The 17693-nt window shown below is 31.0% G+C and overlaps 2 protein-coding genes across 2 annotated transcripts; both read left to right on the top strand.

Annotated features, from left to right (window-relative positions):
* The first annotated feature begins 531 nt into the window (after positions 1–531).
* Positions 532–7187, top strand: LOC137829715 (polyadenylation and cleavage factor homolog 4-like). The gene is made up of 7 exons (XM_068636599.1): positions 532–1239; positions 2055–2156; positions 2250–2504; positions 3493–4215; positions 5128–5997; positions 6100–6648; positions 6957–7187. Exons 1-7 carry the CDS (start codon positions 889–891, stop codon positions 6999–7001), a joined length of 2895 nt encoding a protein of 964 aa, XP_068492700.1. The 5' UTR covers positions 532–888; the 3' UTR covers positions 7002–7187.
* A 7426-nt stretch (positions 7188–14613) lies between these two features.
* LOC137827991 (polyadenylation and cleavage factor homolog 4-like) lies at positions 14614–17105 on the top strand. The gene is made up of 5 exons (XM_068634382.1): positions 14614–14664; positions 14791–15471; positions 15608–16294; positions 16427–16966; positions 17061–17105. The coding sequence occupies exons 1-5, from the start codon at positions 14614–14616 to the stop codon at positions 17103–17105; spliced, it is 2004 nt and encodes a 667-aa protein (XP_068490483.1).
* The last annotated feature ends 588 nt before the right edge of the window (positions 17106–17693 follow it).

Below are 17693 nucleotides of genomic sequence, written 5' to 3'. Positions count from 1 at the left end.
ATTGTCTTATTTACATAATTTATCATAGATTTATGGTATTATCATAATTTCTTTTAGTGACTTGTTGTTTATGTGATAATCAATTATAAATGTTTTACATGAATAAATAAATGTAGATAAAAATCCTAAAATTGTGTTTAGAAGGTACTGTGAACCTATTTTATGTTATTTCTTCAATATATATATATATATATATAAATAAATATTATGTTATGATTACAATTTATTTTTGTATTATTGAACATTAACACAAATCCTTTACTTAGATGTAAAATAATATTAGTAGTTTTTGGAGTGTTTATAATATATATACACCTGAATTTTCACTATAACCCATAAACTATTATATGTAAAAAAAGTAGCTCCAAATAATACTAATAACTACTCGACATAAACATGGCAAGAGATTATAAAATAAAAAAAATACACTTTTGTGAATATCACAATTGAAATAAAAAAAATAAAAAAAATAAAAAATACACTGTTGGTCAAAATTGTTGTTGATTAGTAGTATTACTGGAAATGGAAAAAAAAGTTTATTCCAGACAAGAAAATAATACTAAAATGGAAGCGATATTCTATTGGGTGGCAGGAATGAAAGGAGTGCAACTCTTGGGCTTCAGAGTTCAGTTCCCAAACACGCCTACATAACCAGCAAAAGGGTTTCAAATCATAACTTTCCATTTCCAATAGCCGATTCCACACCGTCCGATTAGAACTCCCTTTCCTTTTCATTTTCCGTCTTCAGTTTCAATTCCCCTTTCTGTGGCGCCGCTTACCACACCGTTGTATTGAAACGGTTGAAACGGCGACGCATCCTCCCAAACCCTAACCCTAGCCTCTCCTTCCTCCTCTATCTGTGACTCCCAAATCAAATCGTATTTCTTTATGTTCTCCCAAAATCTGATTCTCCCTCCCGAAAACCCTAGACCAGCGGCTTCGTTCGCTTCAAAACCCATGAGCAATGAGATCGCAATCGCTGCGCAGAAACCTCCTCCGTCGATTCTCGTTGGGCGCTTCAAGGCACTCCTCAAGCAGCGTGATGACGAACTTAAACTTGTCGCAGGGGTCCCCGTTCCGCCCCCGGCCACCGAAGAAATCGTCCAGATTTACGACCTCCTTTTGTCGGAACTCACCTGTAATTTGAAGCCTATCATCACCGATCTCACAATCATAGCCGAACAGCAGAGGGAGCACGCCAAAGGCATCGCTGACGCAATTTGCGCTCGGATTCTCGAGGTCCGTCTCCGTTGCCGACGAAACTTCTTCTTCTGCCCCTCCAAATTTGTAAAATGTCATGGAATCGTTTTAATAGTTCGGGTCAAAATTATCCCTCTCTTGTTGTTTCATTTTTTTAATGTCACTATTGGGGTTCCAATTCTTGCTTTTTTTTCTTATATTTCAGTTATGCATTTTTTTTTATGTTTTTTCTCTTGCATTTTTCTAAAAAATGATCATCACTTATAGAAGCACATAACAATTGGGTTATACTCATTCAATTCAGAATTCACCGGTGTTTTCGACCTTACATCAAAGCGTACAGAAAAAAAATAATTAGTTGGTACTGGTATTTTAAAGAATAGGAAATAGAACAATCTGAACAAACATGGGGAGTTCCTCACGCATTGTGAAGATTGAGTGCAACGTGTTTGAGGTTTTCTTCGATTTCAGTAAAGTCTAAGGGCTTACGAATTGAAATTTTAAATATGAAAACTACTTACTCTGGAAAGAATCAGGATGGCCATTAAAGGGAATTTGCTATTTCAGTTTTGCTGGAACGAAGTGGTTTCTGCTTAAAAGAGAGAAAGTTGATGAATGAACGGGGTATTTGAGTACGCAGGAAAACGTTCTGTAATTTTTTAAATAGTATAGATCAAATTGAGATAATTTTATGCAAATAATACAATATCTAAAGAGAACAAGAACTTTCTTAATGACCAATTTCATAGAATATTAGTTTTTCTACTTACTAGAATTAGATTCTCGTTGAATTGTATATCTGACTATGCCACTGTTCACATGAGAATTCAATTTTTTGGAGATATTCTTTTCAGGTGCCAGCAGATCAAAAGCTTCCCTCACTCTATTTGTTGGACAGTATTGTGAAGAATTTTGGGCAGGAATACATTAAATACTTCTCTTTACGTCTGCCAGAAGTATGTGAACTAGAATTGCATTATTGTTTTAGTTTATAATTGATAACACTTTGTTCTTTGGTATTGAAACTTCTGTTTCTTTTGTCTTCCCAGGTTTTTTGTGAGGCATACAGGCAGGTTCAGCCTAGTTTGCATCCTGCTATGCGGCATCTTTTTGGGACCTGGTCAAAAGTTTTCCCACCTTCTGTCCTACGCAAGATTGAAGTTGAATTGCAATTTTCTCTAGCAGTTAACACCCAATCATCCACCCTGAATTCTGCAAGGGCTTCTGAATCTCCTCGGCCTAGTCATGGCATACATGTTAATCCGAAATACCTGCGCCAGTTGGAGCACTCAACTGTGGATAGTGTAAGCTATTTTGTGACAACTCTGTCTTCCATACAAACTGTACAGGAACAAGGCTGAAGGTTTATTGGTGGATACCCTAAGAGTGTGTATTTCACTATTAGGATTTAGAATTGTTAATTGTTTAAACATAACTGTATCCAGATGTAATTTTTGCTGCAAATATCTTATCGTATCTCCTATTGTAGGATATCTGCTTATCTATCATTCCTTTCCTGCATGTTGGTAATCTTTTGGATTTTTTTTTGCATGTCCTGTTTGCTTACCCTTTGCTTCCTCTTTTCATCTAAGCTTTTATGAATTATGATTAGTGGCCTGTATGTTGACCATCTAAAATCAATTTTACAGTCAGACACGTTCTAATTGAAAATCCATGGTTAAGATGAATTTGTGTACTCCTCTGAATAATATTGGATATTTCAAAATCAAACTATATAAATCAATTTGACCTAACATTAAAACAAATGAACACCAAGTCCTAGCACTGCAAGACTCTATTTATTTATGTATTTCAAAGTTTTGATTTACTGAATTTCCTATCTCTAATTATCATGTGTTATACTCCTTTCCTTGGAACCAAAGGAGAAAAACCTGGATGACAACCAAATACTTGTGCCTTTTTTCTCTTTGAAGCCCTCCAGCAGTTTGCATGTTGTGAATGACAACAACTTTTTGTTTATTGAATAATTTTGCTGGCAACATGTCAGAAATACATATTTTATCTGTTTTTCTGTGATTTCTCTCTTCTTTTATTATGTGGAAATTTTGTCACCATGGTCAGTGTTATTAGTTATTCCTTTCCTTCTCTAGTCATATAACTTCTCTTATATTTTGTGTGGTGGAGAAAGAATTAAGTATTTTATCCATTTATTGTAGGATTAGAGATTTCTTCTGAATATTTACCATTGAATAGATAAATTATTTGACAAATTTTTCTTGCAAGCAGATATAATGAGTGGCATGTGACGTAGTATTTATTTTATCCTCACAGGTTGGTGCTGAAAAGTTGGATTCATCAGGAAATGCCAATAATACAAACTTTGGCATTGTAGCTAGTAAGACACACCAAATTTTATCAGGCAGTAGCAGGCTGGGAATACCCTCTTCTCCCTCAAGAAGTGGACTTGATAGGCCTTTGTCTGGACCCATGGATGATTATGCAGCTGACAGTTCTGCTAACAGATTAATTGAGAGAGACTCTCCTCATCCTTCTGTTGATTATGGAGTAGGCAAGGTATTAGGTAGAGATATGGAGTTGAGTGAATGGCAGCGAAAGCAGTATGCTGGTGATGGTCGTAATCGATTTCCGACTTCTATCACGTACAGCCTTAGTAATGGACATCAGCGTCAAAGTCCAAGAGCTTTAATCGATGCATATGGCAGTGACAAAAGTCAAGAAACTTCTAGTAGTAAGCCTTTGCTAGTTGAACGGCTTGAGAGAAATGGTATAGACAACAAGGTATTGCCTACATCATGGCAGAATACTGAAGAGGAGGAGTTTGATTGGGAAGATATGAGTCCAACCTTAACAGATCATAGTAGGAATAACAGTATATTGCCTTCAACTATTGGATTTACCAGGGAAAGGCCTGTTGCAGGTAATGCAGCTTTGTCAGAACATGATTCCAGGAAGGGGGTTTGGTCTAGTGGATCTCAGCTTCCTCCAGTGGATGATTCTTCTGTTGCAGCAGATGATGCATTTGCTTCTTTGGGTGTATGTTTCCTCCTATATTTTATCAATTCTGCTATATACTGTTTGAGAGTATGGTTTATGATATTACATTTCCCTATTAAGATGTACAAGCAAACGCCATTGATGTTTTGTGATCTGTGATATTTTGCTGGTAGTGACGATCTGTGTAGGTTTGTTTGGGTAGGCTCTATAAAATGCCTCAATTACTCACCTTTGTCTGGGCGGGACCTCTAATTTTGTTTGCAGATATTCACTAATGCACTGTTTTTAGCAGTAAACCACTTATAATTTAGCCAATTTAGTAAATAGCAACCGGCCTTTTGTTAGTAGAAGTGTTGATGTTTTTCATTTAGTGGTTTAAGTTTGGTTCTCATCTTTCCATTATTAACATGAATTTTATTCTGTTATAGATTTAATATAAAATTATTTGTGTCATTACCTAATAGCTAAGATTTCAAAATAGTTACCTCATGATGCTTGGAATTTTTCTCATAATCTAACTCGTCACAACATATCTTTTACTAATGGAAAGGAGTCTTACGATTCCTCCATTTGATAACATTCACAATGCATAACTTATTGGGTTTGACTTGCAATGTCAAGGATGGTTTTTGGCAATGTCTCTAATGTGAAACCTAGACCATCAGTGTTGCTTTCATCTCTTGAAGTAAGTCCTTATGAATATCGGAATGTTACGCAACCTCCTACCTTAAATGCAATAACTATTTTCAAAAACATGTTAGGACTCAGTTTGAAGCTATACATGTGAGAGTTGTCTGTAATATAAAACCATTTATGTGTTTTCACCCAACATTTTAAACTTTAGTACGGATACTTGGTTAAGAAAAAAATTAGTGTAATTTGAAAGGAAGTAGGACTTGCCAATACTTGCTCTGACTGATAGAATTGAAAATTTATCCATTCTCTTTGCAGTTTCGGCGAGCACCACTGGGACAGGTACCTGGATTCCAAAATCATGTCAGTCTGGGCTCTTCTCATCATCTGTCCAACTCGTCACAACATATCTTTAGTAATAGGGGACGAGCAAGAACTATTTCATTTCCTCCTATTGATAACATTCACAATGCAGATACAAATCCATATCGGGTTCGACCTGCAGTGTCAAGGATGGTTTCTGGCCGTGTTGCTAATGTAGAACCTAGACCATCAGTTTTGCCTGCAACTCTTGAAATAAGACCTTCTGTAAATTTGAATGTCAGTAGACCACCTGCATTAAATCCAATAACTCCATTGCAAAAACATGTTAGGAGTCAGTTTGAAGCTATACATACTAGTAACCCTATTGTGAATCATGTAAATAAATCTTCATTTATGCCAGAGCAGTCATTTGACAGTGTTGAGAACAAGGATGCAAGTATTTTGAAGATACATCAGTTGCCTAATCAGCTTCCTGGACTAATTTCGTCCAACCAGCAAAATCACAGGCAAGCACCACAACTGCAGTTTTTCCCACCATCTCAGGATTCGTCAAACTCACAATTTAGTCATGGGAGTTCTTTGCAGGGACATGGTGCTTCTATAAGTACTGCCATGTCGAATCCGTTACCTGTTATGCAATTTCATTTGCCTCTCCAAAGTATTGCAAATCATCCTTTGCATTTACGGGGTGTAGCCCGTCCACCTTTGCCTCCAGGTCGCCCTCCTGTTCCATCTCAAATGATACCTCATCCAAATGCTTGTCCATTTATGTCAAGCCAACAGCCAACTGTTGGATATACTAATTTAATTAGTTCTCTTATGTCTCAAGGTGTGATCTCATTGGCTAACCAGCTACCTGCTCAGGTATTTAGTATTAGTATTAGTATTTTCATTTCTTTCCTTTTGTTTTTTCCTTTCTTTGCTTGATTGTGCCACCAGAGGGATAATTTTGTTATTTGTTTTTAGGATTCTGTTGGAACTGAGTTTAATCCAGATATTCTGAAGATTCGTTATGAGTCTGCTATCAATGCCTTGTATGGTGATCTCCCAAGACAATGCACAACTTGTGGACTCCGATTCAGATGCCAAGAGGAACACAGTAGTCATATGGATTGGCATGTGACTAAGAATCGGATGTCTAAAAGCCGGAAGCAGAAACCCTCTCGGAAGTGGTTTGTGAGTGACAGGATGTGGCTTAGTGGTGCAGAGGCATTGGGAACTGAGTCAGTTCCAGGTTTTTTGCCTACAGAAACCATAGAAGAAAAGAGAGACGATGAAGAGTTGGCTGTTCCAGCAGAAGAGGACCAGAATACTTGTGCATTATGTGGAGAGCCTTTCGATGAGTTTTACAGTGATGAAATGGAGGAATGGATGTATAGAGGAGCTGTATACCTCTATGCTCCCACGGGGACAACAGCAGGCATGGACAGGTCACAGTTAGGCCCTATAATCCATGCTAAATGCAGATCAGAATCTAATATGGCACCATCTGAAGATCTTGGGCTGGATGAAAAGGTATTTTTTTTCCATATCAATTGTTGTCTACTGCATCTGCCTCTGTTATTTTTTCAAAAGATTATGCCAGGAGTTCCACAATGAGTAGTGTAAAATAAACTATTTGATCTATACTTGGTCAAAGTTTTTCTATCTAATAAATTAGTCTTTTGTATATGATTTTTTTTCTTGTGTTATTGTCAACCAGTTTCTTTGTTTGAATTTAATATTCCTTGCTTGCTTGTTTGAATTTAATTTGCATGTTTGCATATGCTTCAAGGAATCTTCAGTAAATATCTTTTTTTTTTATTATTATTCTGTATACGCAGGGTGCTGATGAAGAGGGTACTCAAAGGAAGCGAAGGCGGAGTTGACTAAACTTGACCTTATTTTTTGCTTTGTAACTTAAGATTTTCCATTAGTGTATGTTAGAGTAGAGTTGAATACCGTGGCCATTCTGCCAAAGTCATGTACATGTATAGTTGGACTAGTATGGTGCATATTTTCTTGCAGCCAAAGGTTTACATATTAACTTGAAGTATTTCGTCCCCAAATCAAAACTATTGTTAGTAGTACATTGTTATTTTTGGGATGACGCGTATGCGGCGACATGGTATTAATTTGGTCATAATTACTTTCTACAATTTGTCCGGTAACTCAGAATGGCATACTAACTATTTGTATTTTATTAAACTCCTGACATGGATGAGAGAAGACTTTAAAAATATTCTGACAATGTCCACAAATTAATTTGTTGTGCTAGCCACAAGTTAATTCCATCCATTTTGGTTTCTTTCTCTCAGGGAACAAGAACTTATTGTCATCAAATTCTTAATAAAATTTTATGAATGTATCAAGTATAATTTTCATAATGTCATGTATAAGAGATGACATTAATCCATGAGATCCTTTGCAAGGTTCAATAAAAATGGAGGCATAAACGATTTTTGCTCTCACCTACCCTAGTTGACATCTCAGATTTTTTTTTCTAATTTTTTGAAACTTATTAATTGAAATTTTCATAATGTAATGCCATATAAATATGTTGACATCAAATTACAAGATCCCTTTTTAAAGGTTCGAACAAAGAATGGAGACATCAAAAGTTCTAGTTGCCACGGATTATTACCTAATTATCAAAATACAACTGTTCTTCATAGTAACTTATAAAAATTATTTTATTAGTGGACAAAAGTTGTTCTCTATTGTTTTATGTTTAGACCTTGTTTGAAATTTGTATTTGTATTTTATTCATGTACACTTATTTTTTATGGTTTCGGATATTAGTGTGATATTTATAGAATTTTACTCAATTTTTAAAGAATATTGGTATCGATAATTAATGTTATTAATATTGACCGATAAAAAGGATGTTTGAAATTCAAAATACACAAGGAAGACATACTTTATTAGGATATTTTAGAAAGAAAGAAAGAAATATTCACAAAAAGTAGGAAAAAGTAGGTAGGGTGTAATGCTAATGTCAAATTGGGAAGGAATCACATACAAAAAACCAATCACACTTAAAAAAAGGGGGTGGGTTCTGTTCCTGCACTCCCAACAAATTTCTCCCTGCACCCCATTATTTTTGGAAAACATTGTTTTACCCCTTTTAAAAATAACTTCCAAATTAATATTTCTAAAATATTTTCAGAACATACTTTTTGGAACACATTTTATAAATTATGGATTTATCATTTTAGAATTCAAAAAATGTGTCTCAAAAAAATATTTTGGAATGATTATTTTGTCTTCTAGATTTTCTATTTCAGAAACACATTTTGTTTATAAAACATCTCCTATTCCGGAATGATCCAAAACTGCAACGATAATTGGATATTTCAAAGAATGTAGGGGTGTAGAAAGAAAAATATAAGGGTATAAGAAGAAACACCCAAAAAGGTGTTAATACTTAGAAGCCTAAAAAACTACTCTACTCCTAAGCAAACAACACCATATAAACAGAAGGCTAGTTGTGTCTAGTAAAACCTATACACTCAATTTTACCATTTGTTGGGATTCCCTAAACCCAAATAATTTAATCTTAACCCAAACCAAATAGTTTAATTTATCTTTCACTTAATTATTGAATTTTAAATTTCAAATAATTACTATATGCACATAATATTTTTTTTTATTGAATAACACTTTTAATATTTGAAACATGTCTTCTTTGAAGCACTATTTGGAACTTTTCATTCCTTTGGAACTTTCAAATTTCATTTTACACCCAAGTTTTTAATTTATGTAAATTCATAGTATTTTCCTAAACCAACTAATACAATTTATATTTAAGCTGTCAGAATATAATTACTAGAACTACCAATGACAATACAAAATGAAAAATAAAATAAAACATTGATTTATTTAAATTTAAAAAATAAAGAAAATTATGAAAAAGAGAGATAATATTTCGTTTAACATCACAGTATATGGATTTTTTTTAATGTTTCTTGTCTAGAAAAACGTGTTAACAAATATTTTCAATAACATACGGCGATTAATTAAGTTATTTTGAAAAAAAAAAGAGGCTCAACCATAAATTACAAAAAAAAAATATTTTAAAAAAAAGTTAGTGCGGAAAGAAAGTTCAACTCTTAGTCCCAAATTATGAAATAATTATTAAAATGAAAACTATAGAAGAGAACAAACCAATTTGGTGAACTTGTATATGTCAGTTTCTAAGTTTAAGGTGAAAACTATCCACTAAACCCTAAATAAAAAAGGTAAAGGCTGATAGTTTTTTTTTTCTTTATGAAAATGATGCAATTTTGTTTGAATATTATAAAAATAGATAAGTTTTAAAAGAATTACAGTATTACGTAACTTGTATTTTTAAACATTACTTTAGTTTGAAATAATTTTTTAATATTAAAAGTGTACTTAGAAATATATTTTTGTTTTTTTTATTAAAATCGTGCTTAGAAGAATAATTTCTATTTATTTAATATTTTTTAAATCATGATTCTAAAAATATTTGTATTCTTTTAAAATTTTGTTTGCATGCACGCTTTAATTTTTTTTGTTAAATTGGTTTTTTTTTTATAAATGTTTTATTTTTAATTTTGTATGAAATCAAGCACCGAAGAACGTTTTCATGAATTTTTATATTTTTTTATTAAAACTTTTTTTTGTTTTTTTTTAATCAACATACTAGTTTTTATTTATTTATTTAGAAATTCTATTTATTATTATTTCGAAAAATTAAATATTTACATATAGTTTTTAATTTTAAATTAATGTTTTGTTTATTTTGCAAGTTGCGTGTATTCTATCTTTTTGACAATGTAGTTTATTATTAAAATAATTATATTAATTCAATGTAATTGGAAAAATAAAAAATATTTTTTTAATGAAAGCATTAAAAAACAATAAAAATTCAATGAAAATGTGTTTACATACACAATTTTATATAAAATTTAAAAAAATATAAAATTCAAAAAACCAATTTCAAAAAATAAAAACTAAAAGAAAATGCATGCAATCGCCATTAAAAAATAGAAAATATACTTACCAGTACTATTTAAAAAATATTAAACAAATAAAAATTGTATTCTTAAATACAATTTTCAATAATAAAAAAACAAAAACATATTCCTAAGCTCATCTCAGTAATGGAAAATTAGTTTAAACCAAATTGTACTTTAGAAATACGAATTCTTGATTTTAAAAACGTGTTTATCCAATTCTATAAAAAAAATTATTTTTTATTTAGATAATATCCAAATAGAATTGCACTATTTTCATAAAGAAAAACGAGGAATGCTATTTACATTTTCTAATACTTTTTTCTATATGTCTCTCTATTGTTTATTGAAATTTGTTGAAAATTACAATAGTTTTCAATAATTTTTCACCAACAGTATATCTAAAAAAATAGTATATCTAAAAAAAAGTGTATTACTATCAAATCATAGGTACCGAGTTGTATTTTCGTTATATAACATAGATACTGACACATACACTAAATAAGAATACGAAGATATGTGTAATCTCTAAAACGTAGGACACAAGAACAAAAATCTATATCAATCCACTACAAGAAAATAATGAAATAGAAACTAATTTGTAGAAACCAAAATAATTAGTTGCAATAGTAACTAAATTAGAGACCATTTTATAAACTAAAAAGAAATTTGGTTTCTAAATTAGTTTATATTATTGTTAAATAGTTTCTAAATTGGTATCTAATTAGCCACCAAGGTTTTTGCTACCAAATTTAGAAACTAAATAATTGGTAGTTAAAACCTTAGTTGCTAATTAGATACCAATTTAGAAACTATTTAACAATAATAGAAACTAATTTAGAAACTATTTTTTTTAGTTTCTAAAATGGTCTCTATTGTAACTAATTATTTTGGTCTCTAAAAATTGGTTTCTATTTCATGATTTTATTGTAGTGATCTATAATATAAATAAAAGGTACTTTCAGGATAAGTTTTAAAAAAAATTCAAAAAGAAAATATTTTAAATTTTAACTCAAAATAACAATCTCAAACTCATTATGGGAGTAACAAGTGGCACGCGGTAGAACTTACACATGTCAGAAAACTCTCATTTTCTTATCATCCACATTTACTCTCTTTTCTCTCATTTAAGCTTTTCTCTTTCTTTTATTTTGGTTTCTCTCATTCTCTCCTCTCATTTACTTTCTCTCTTCTATTGTCCTTTATTTCGTTGTCTTTCTGTTTCTCTTAAGCATTTTCATTTATTGGGTTTCTTCTTCTCTGGTCACATTTCGTCATTTGTTGGATTTATTCTTCTCTGGGTTATAAAAAATTATTTTATTGGTATAATAGGTTTCCATCTAGTCTGTTTTTATAATTTTTATAATAAATATAATTTAACTATGTATATTTTTTTGTAAACATATGAGTTTTGGTCTAGTCCCCCATATATTTTTTTGTATTTTTATTTTTTTTAATAATACTTAAAAAAATAAAAATTAGTTTTTTAAAACATTAATAGAAGAAATTGCAATATTTTAAATGAATAAAGAGATTAAAAATAATTTAAAAGAATTTTTGAAAAAGATAAAATAATTTCGAAATCCCAACAAAGTCAATTTTAATTGTTAAAAGATTAATCATTAATTTTAACATTGTTCTCATATTTCATATCATAAAAGATAAAAAAAATAATTAATTTTCAAAATTTAAAAGATTAGGTGGTTAAAGAAATATATGATAGATTTTAACATTAATTGTTCTCATATTTCATATCATAAAAGATAAAAAATAATTAATTTTTAAAATTTAAAAGATTAGGTGGTTAAATAAATATATGATAGATTTAACATTATTCTCATATTTCATATCATAAAATATAAAAAATCAATAACTTTCAAGATTTAAAAGATTAGGCGGTTAAAGAAATATATGATAGATTTTAACATTAATTGTTCTCATATTTCATATCATAAAAGATAAAAAATAATTAATTTTTAAAATTTAAAAGATTAGGTGGTTAAATAAATATATGATAGATTTAACATTATTCTCATATTTCATATCATAAAATATAAAAAATCAATAACTTTCAAGATTTAAAAGATTAGGCGGTTAAAGAAATATATGATAGATTTTAACATTAATTGTTCTCATATTTCATATCATAAAAGATAAAAAATAATTAATTTTCAAAATTTAAAAGATTAGGTGGTTAAATAAATATATGATAGATTTTAACATTATTCTCATATTTCATATCATAAAAGATAAAAAATCATTAACTTTCAAGATTTAAAAGATTAGGCGGTTAAAGAAATATATGATAGATTTTAACATTAATTGTTCTCATATTTCATATCATAAAAGATAAAAAAATAATTAATTTTCAAAATTTAAAAGATTAGGTGGTTAAATAAATATATGATAGATTTTAACATTATTCTCATATTTCATATCATAAAAGATAAAAAATCATTAACTTTCAAGATTTAAAAGATTAGGCGGTTAAAGAAATATATGATAGATTTTAACATTAATTGTTCTCATATTTCATATCATAAAAGATAAAAAAATCATTAATTTTCAAAATTTAAAAGATTAGGTGGTTAAATAAATATATGATACATTTTAACATTATTCTCATATTTCATATCATAAAAGATAAAAAATCATTAACTTTCAAGATTTAAAAGATTAGGTAGTTAAAGAAATATATGATAGATTTTAACATTATTCTCATATTTCATATAATAAAAGATAAAAAATCATTAACTTTCAAGATTTAAAAGATTAGGTGGTTAAAGAAATATATGATAGAAAAAGAGAGTAGAAAGATAAACATATTTTGGATTGAAATCTAGTATTCCCCCAACAAGTTAAATAGAGAGATTCAGAAATACTTGACTTGTGGGGAGAAGGAGCGATCAACTCGACTCTGTAAGTTTTTTTTGTGATATCTCTCTAACAGTATATCTAAAAAAAGTGTATTACTATCAAATCATAAGTACGAGTTGTCTTTTCGATTACATAACATAGATTCAGACACAAACACTAAATACGAATACAAAGATAAGTGTAATTTTTAAATTGTAGAATACAAGAACACAAATCTATAATAAAAATATAAGGTACTTTCAGGGTAAGTTCTAAAAAGAATTCAAAAAGAAAATATTTCAAATTTTAACTCAAAATAACAATTTTAAACTCATTTTGGAAGTGACAAGTGGCACACGGTACAATTTACACGTGTCACAAAACTCTCATTTTATTATCATCCACATTTACTCTCTTTCCTCTCATTTACACTTTTCTCTTTCTTTTATTTTGGTTTCTCTCATTCTCTCCTCTCATTTACTTTTTGTCTTCTATTCCGCCTTTATTTCGTTGCCTTTTTCGCTTCTCTCAAGCATTTTCATTTCTTGTGTTTCTTCTTCTCTCGGCACATTTCGCCCTTTCTTGGATTTCTTCTTCTCTTGGTTATGAAAAATCATTTTATTGGTATAATATGTTTCCATCTAGTTTGTTTTTATAATTTTTTATGAATAAGTATAATCTAACTATGTATCGTTTTTGTTAACATATGAGTTTTGGTTTAGTCCCCCATATTTGTTTTTGTATTTTCTTTATTTTTTATTTTTTAATAATACTTTAAAAGAATAAAAATTAGTTTTTTATTAATAGATGAAATTGCATATTTTAAATGAATAAAGAGATTAAAAATAATTTAAAAGAATTTTTGAAAAAGATAAATAATTTCGAAATCCCAACTAAGTCAAATTTAATTGTTAAAAGATTAATCATTAATTTTAACATTTTTCTCATATTTCATATCATAAAAGATAAAAAAATCATTAATTTTCAAAATTTAAAAGATTAGGTGGTTAAAGAAATATATGATAGATTTTAACATTAATTGTTCTCATATTTCATATCATAAAAGATAATAAAAAATAATTAATTTTCAAAATTTAAAAGATTAGGTGGTTAAATAAATCTATGATAGATTTTAACATTATTCTCATATTTCATATCATAAAAGATAAAAAATCATTAACTTTCAAGATTTAAAAGATTAGGTAGTTAAAGAAATATTTGATAGATTTTAACATTAATTGTTCTCACATTTCATATCATAAAAGATAAAAAATAATTAATTTTCAAAATGTAAAAGATTAGGTGGTTAAATAAATATATGATAGATTTTAACATTATTCTCATATTTCATATAATAAAAGATAAAAAAATCATTAACTTTCAAGATTTAAAAGATTAGGTGGTTAAAGAAATATATGATAGAAAAAGAGAGTAGAAAGATAAACATATTTTGGATTGAGATTTAGTATCCCCTAACAAGTTAATAGAAAGATTCAGAAATACTTGACTTGTGGGGGAGAAGGAGCGATCAACTGGGGATTCTGTAAGATTTTTTGTGATATCTCTCTTTTCGAAACAAGCTAGAATTGTTTATTGTTTGCATGTAAAACCAGAAGTAATTTGTGTTATATATGAATGTCCTTTTTTTTCCTCCCATGCTGTGATGTCTTTTCCTGCATGTTTGTCTTTATCAGTTACTCATATTTTATGTCTGGTGCGAAATGATTGTTGTGAATATTTAGCACTCAAGAAAAAATATTCATCGCTTATTTGGGAACTCATCTTTGCTAAAAGGTAACAACGTTGGGATAGTGACGCAGTGTGTGTTTTATCCTCGCAGGTTGGTGCTGAAAAGTGGCATTCATCAGTAACTGCTAGTAATACAAACTTTGGCTCTGTGGCTATAGCAAGACACAAACTTTTATCAGACAGTAGCAGGCTTGGAATTTCCTTTTCCCCTTCAAGAATTGGACTTGATAGGTCTCTGTCTACATCAATGGAAAAATATACATTTCACAATTGTGGTGGCAGGTTAATTGAGAGAAACTCTCTTCATCACGTAGTTGACTATGGAGTAGGTAGAACTGTGGAAATGAGTGTAAGGTGTCGAATGCAGTATTCTGGGTGTAATCAATTTCCAACTTCTATCACTCACATCCCTAGTAATGAATATCATCCTGAAAGTTCCAGAGCTTTAATTGAATCATATGGCAATGAGAAAAGCCAAGAATGTCCAAGCAGTAAAGCACTGTTAGTTGAACAGATGGATATAAACTGCATAGGCAATAAGGTGTGGTCACAATCATGGTTGACCACTGAAGAGGAGGAGTTTGACTGGAAAGATATTAAGTCAACCCTAATAGACCATGGCAGGAATCAAAGTTTATTACCTTCAACTGTTGGCTTCTCAGGGGAAAGACCTGTTCTTGCAGATAATGCAACTTTGTCAGAGCAAAATGCCTGGAAGTATCGGTCTAGTGGATCTCAGCTTCCTCCTCTTGATGATTCCTCTGCTATGGAGGTATGTTTCCTCACTTGTATCTCTTATTTATTCTTTCTGCTATACATTGCTATAGTATATTTGATTTACCATGTTGCAATTCCCCATTAAATTATATACCTATAAGGCTATAACAACAAAATACCTTGTGTGAAAGCTAAAATATATACCTCTAGAAATGATTGCAATTTCGTTTATGCAGATGAAGCATAGCCTGGTCTCCTCTCAATCTCATTGTGCTAGGAAGACTTCTCATCATCCCTATAACTCGTCACAACATATCTTTAGTGATAGGGATCAAGCAAGGACTCTTACGAAACCTTCAATTAATCACACTCGCAGAAGTTATTTCAACCCATATGGCGTTCGACATGCAGTGCCAAAAATGGTTTCTGGCATTGCTTCTAATGTGAAACCTCCACCATCAGTTGTGCTAGCATCTTCTGAAACACCACCTTCTGCAAATCAGAATGTCACTCGATCTCCTATCTTAAATCCAATACTTCCTGGACAAATTTCTTCCAACCAGAAAAATCACTGGAAAGCACCACAGCCACAGTTTTTTCCATCTCAGGATCCATCAACCTCACAGTTTAGTCAAGGGATGAGTTCGGGACATGGTGAATCTACATGTACAACCATGTTGAATCCGTTACCTGTGCAATTCCCTTCATCACTCCCAAGTATTGCAAACCACCCTTTTCATCCAAGTCATCCTCCTGCTTCATCTCAAATGATGAAACCTCATTCAAATGTTGGTCCAGTTATGTCAAGCCAACAGGCCGATTCACTTGCTTCTCAAATTTCTCAGGTCATCTCACGGGATAAACTGCTGCCAACACAGGTAAGTTAAGAAGAGTGCGTTGCTCTCAAATAGTAATGTATTATCTATCATGAGTTCATTTCATCTTTATCCTTTGTTTATTTGATTGTGTTGTGCCACCCAAGATTTTCATACAAATTATTTGCTTTTCAGAAATGTATCGGAACAGAGTTTAATGCAGTCAATCTGAAGGTTCGGTATGAGTCTGTAGTGAATGCCTTGTATGGTGATCTCCCAAGACAATGCAGTACTTGTGGGCTCCGATTCAGAAGCCAAGAGGAACACAGAAGTCATATGGATTGGCATGTGACTAAGAATCGGGCGCTTAAAACGCGGAAGCAGAGATCAAGTCGCCAATTCTTTGTGAGTGAAAGGATGTGGCTTAGTGGTGCAGAGGCATTGGGAACAAAGTCAGTTCCATCTTTTTTCCCAACAGAAACAAAAGAAGAAAAGAAAGATTATGAAGAGTTGGCAGTGTCAGCAGATGAGAACCAGAAAACATGTTTTCTATGTAAAGAGCCTTTTGATGAGTTTTACAGTGATGAAATGGATGACTGGATGTATAGAGGAGCTGCATACCTCTATCAACCCACAGGAACATTAGCAGCCATGGACAGGTCACAGTTAGGTCCCATAATCCATGCCAAATGCAGATCAGAATCTAAAAGGCCTCCCTCCCAACATCTTCGAAAGGTATATTTTTAGAATGCTTGTAACATACTCTGAACTATTCTCTTTTCAACACACACTCTAACTTAAGCATGTTTATTCTTTTGTTTATATGCAGCATGATTATGAAGAGGGTACCCCAAGGAAACGAATGCGGATTTGACTGACTCAAGTTGACCAGTTTTGTGCATTGGCTATCTTAGACTGGACTCAAATCTTGAACTTTACCTCTGATGATTATACCAAAATAGAAAGAGTTGAATCTTGCAGTAGTATGACCATTATGCCAGAGTCATGTACATGTAGTGTAAAAACTATTGTTATTTTAGGCAATGCAGATGTTATCAGTTTTATGAGAAGTTCTTGTACTTGTATTTTTGTCAGACCATAAATAAAAGCAGGCTTCAATTATACTGTCTCCCTTTGCTTTTATTCCATCTCTTAATTCCTTTAAATTTGGTTTCTTGCTCTCAGGGATAAAAACATACGTAAATTCTTAATAATAACACCTTCATTTTATTTAGGAAAATACAAGTTTGACACTCTTTTTCTCTCACTTATACTTCTTCACAAACCATCCTTTTAATAATAAAATGTTATATTCAACTAATAAAAATAAATATAATATAATTTTAAAATAAAATAATAATATTAGTGATTGACAAGTGTACTGTAGAAAATTTACAGTCTGAAAGTAGGAAAATGTTTTGTTAACACCCTTTGTCTATTAACACAAACTTGACGTCGCAGA

The sequence above is a fragment of the Phaseolus vulgaris genome, chromosome 7, assembly GCF_000499845.2.
Source record: "Phaseolus vulgaris cultivar G19833 chromosome 7, P. vulgaris v2.0, whole genome shotgun sequence".
Classification (NCBI taxonomy): Eukaryota; Viridiplantae; Streptophyta; class Magnoliopsida; order Fabales; family Fabaceae; genus Phaseolus; species Phaseolus vulgaris.
The sequence above is the reverse complement of the archived record's forward strand: the minus strand, read 5'-3'. Positions and strand labels throughout refer to the sequence as shown.

What these genes read in the sequence shown, in the direction of transcription:
- LOC137829715 (XM_068636599.1), top strand. Translation starts at nt 889, where the DNA reads ATGTTCTCCCAAAATCTGATTCTCCCTCCCGAAAACCCTAGACCAGCG. An exon ending in CTAACCAGCTACCTGCTCAG is followed by an intron (nt 5,998 to 6,099) that starts GTATTTAGTATT and finishes ATTTGTTTTTAG; the next exon opens with GATTCTGTTGGAACTGAGTT. An exon ending in ATCTTGGGCTGGATGAAAAG is followed by an intron (nt 6,649 to 6,956) that starts GTATTTTTTTTC and finishes CTGTATACGCAG; the next exon opens with GGTGCTGATGAAGAGGGTAC.
- LOC137827991 (XM_068634382.1), top strand. Translation starts at nt 14,614, where the DNA reads ATGTCTTTTCCTGCATGTTTGTCTTTATCAGTTACTCATATTTTATGT. An exon ending in ATAAACTGCTGCCAACACAG is followed by an intron (nt 16,295 to 16,426) that starts GTAAGTTAAGAA and finishes TTTGCTTTTCAG; the next exon opens with AAATGTATCGGAACAGAGTT. An exon ending in CCTCCCAACATCTTCGAAAG is followed by an intron (nt 16,967 to 17,060) that starts GTATATTTTTAG and finishes GTTTATATGCAG; the next exon opens with CATGATTATGAAGAGGGTAC.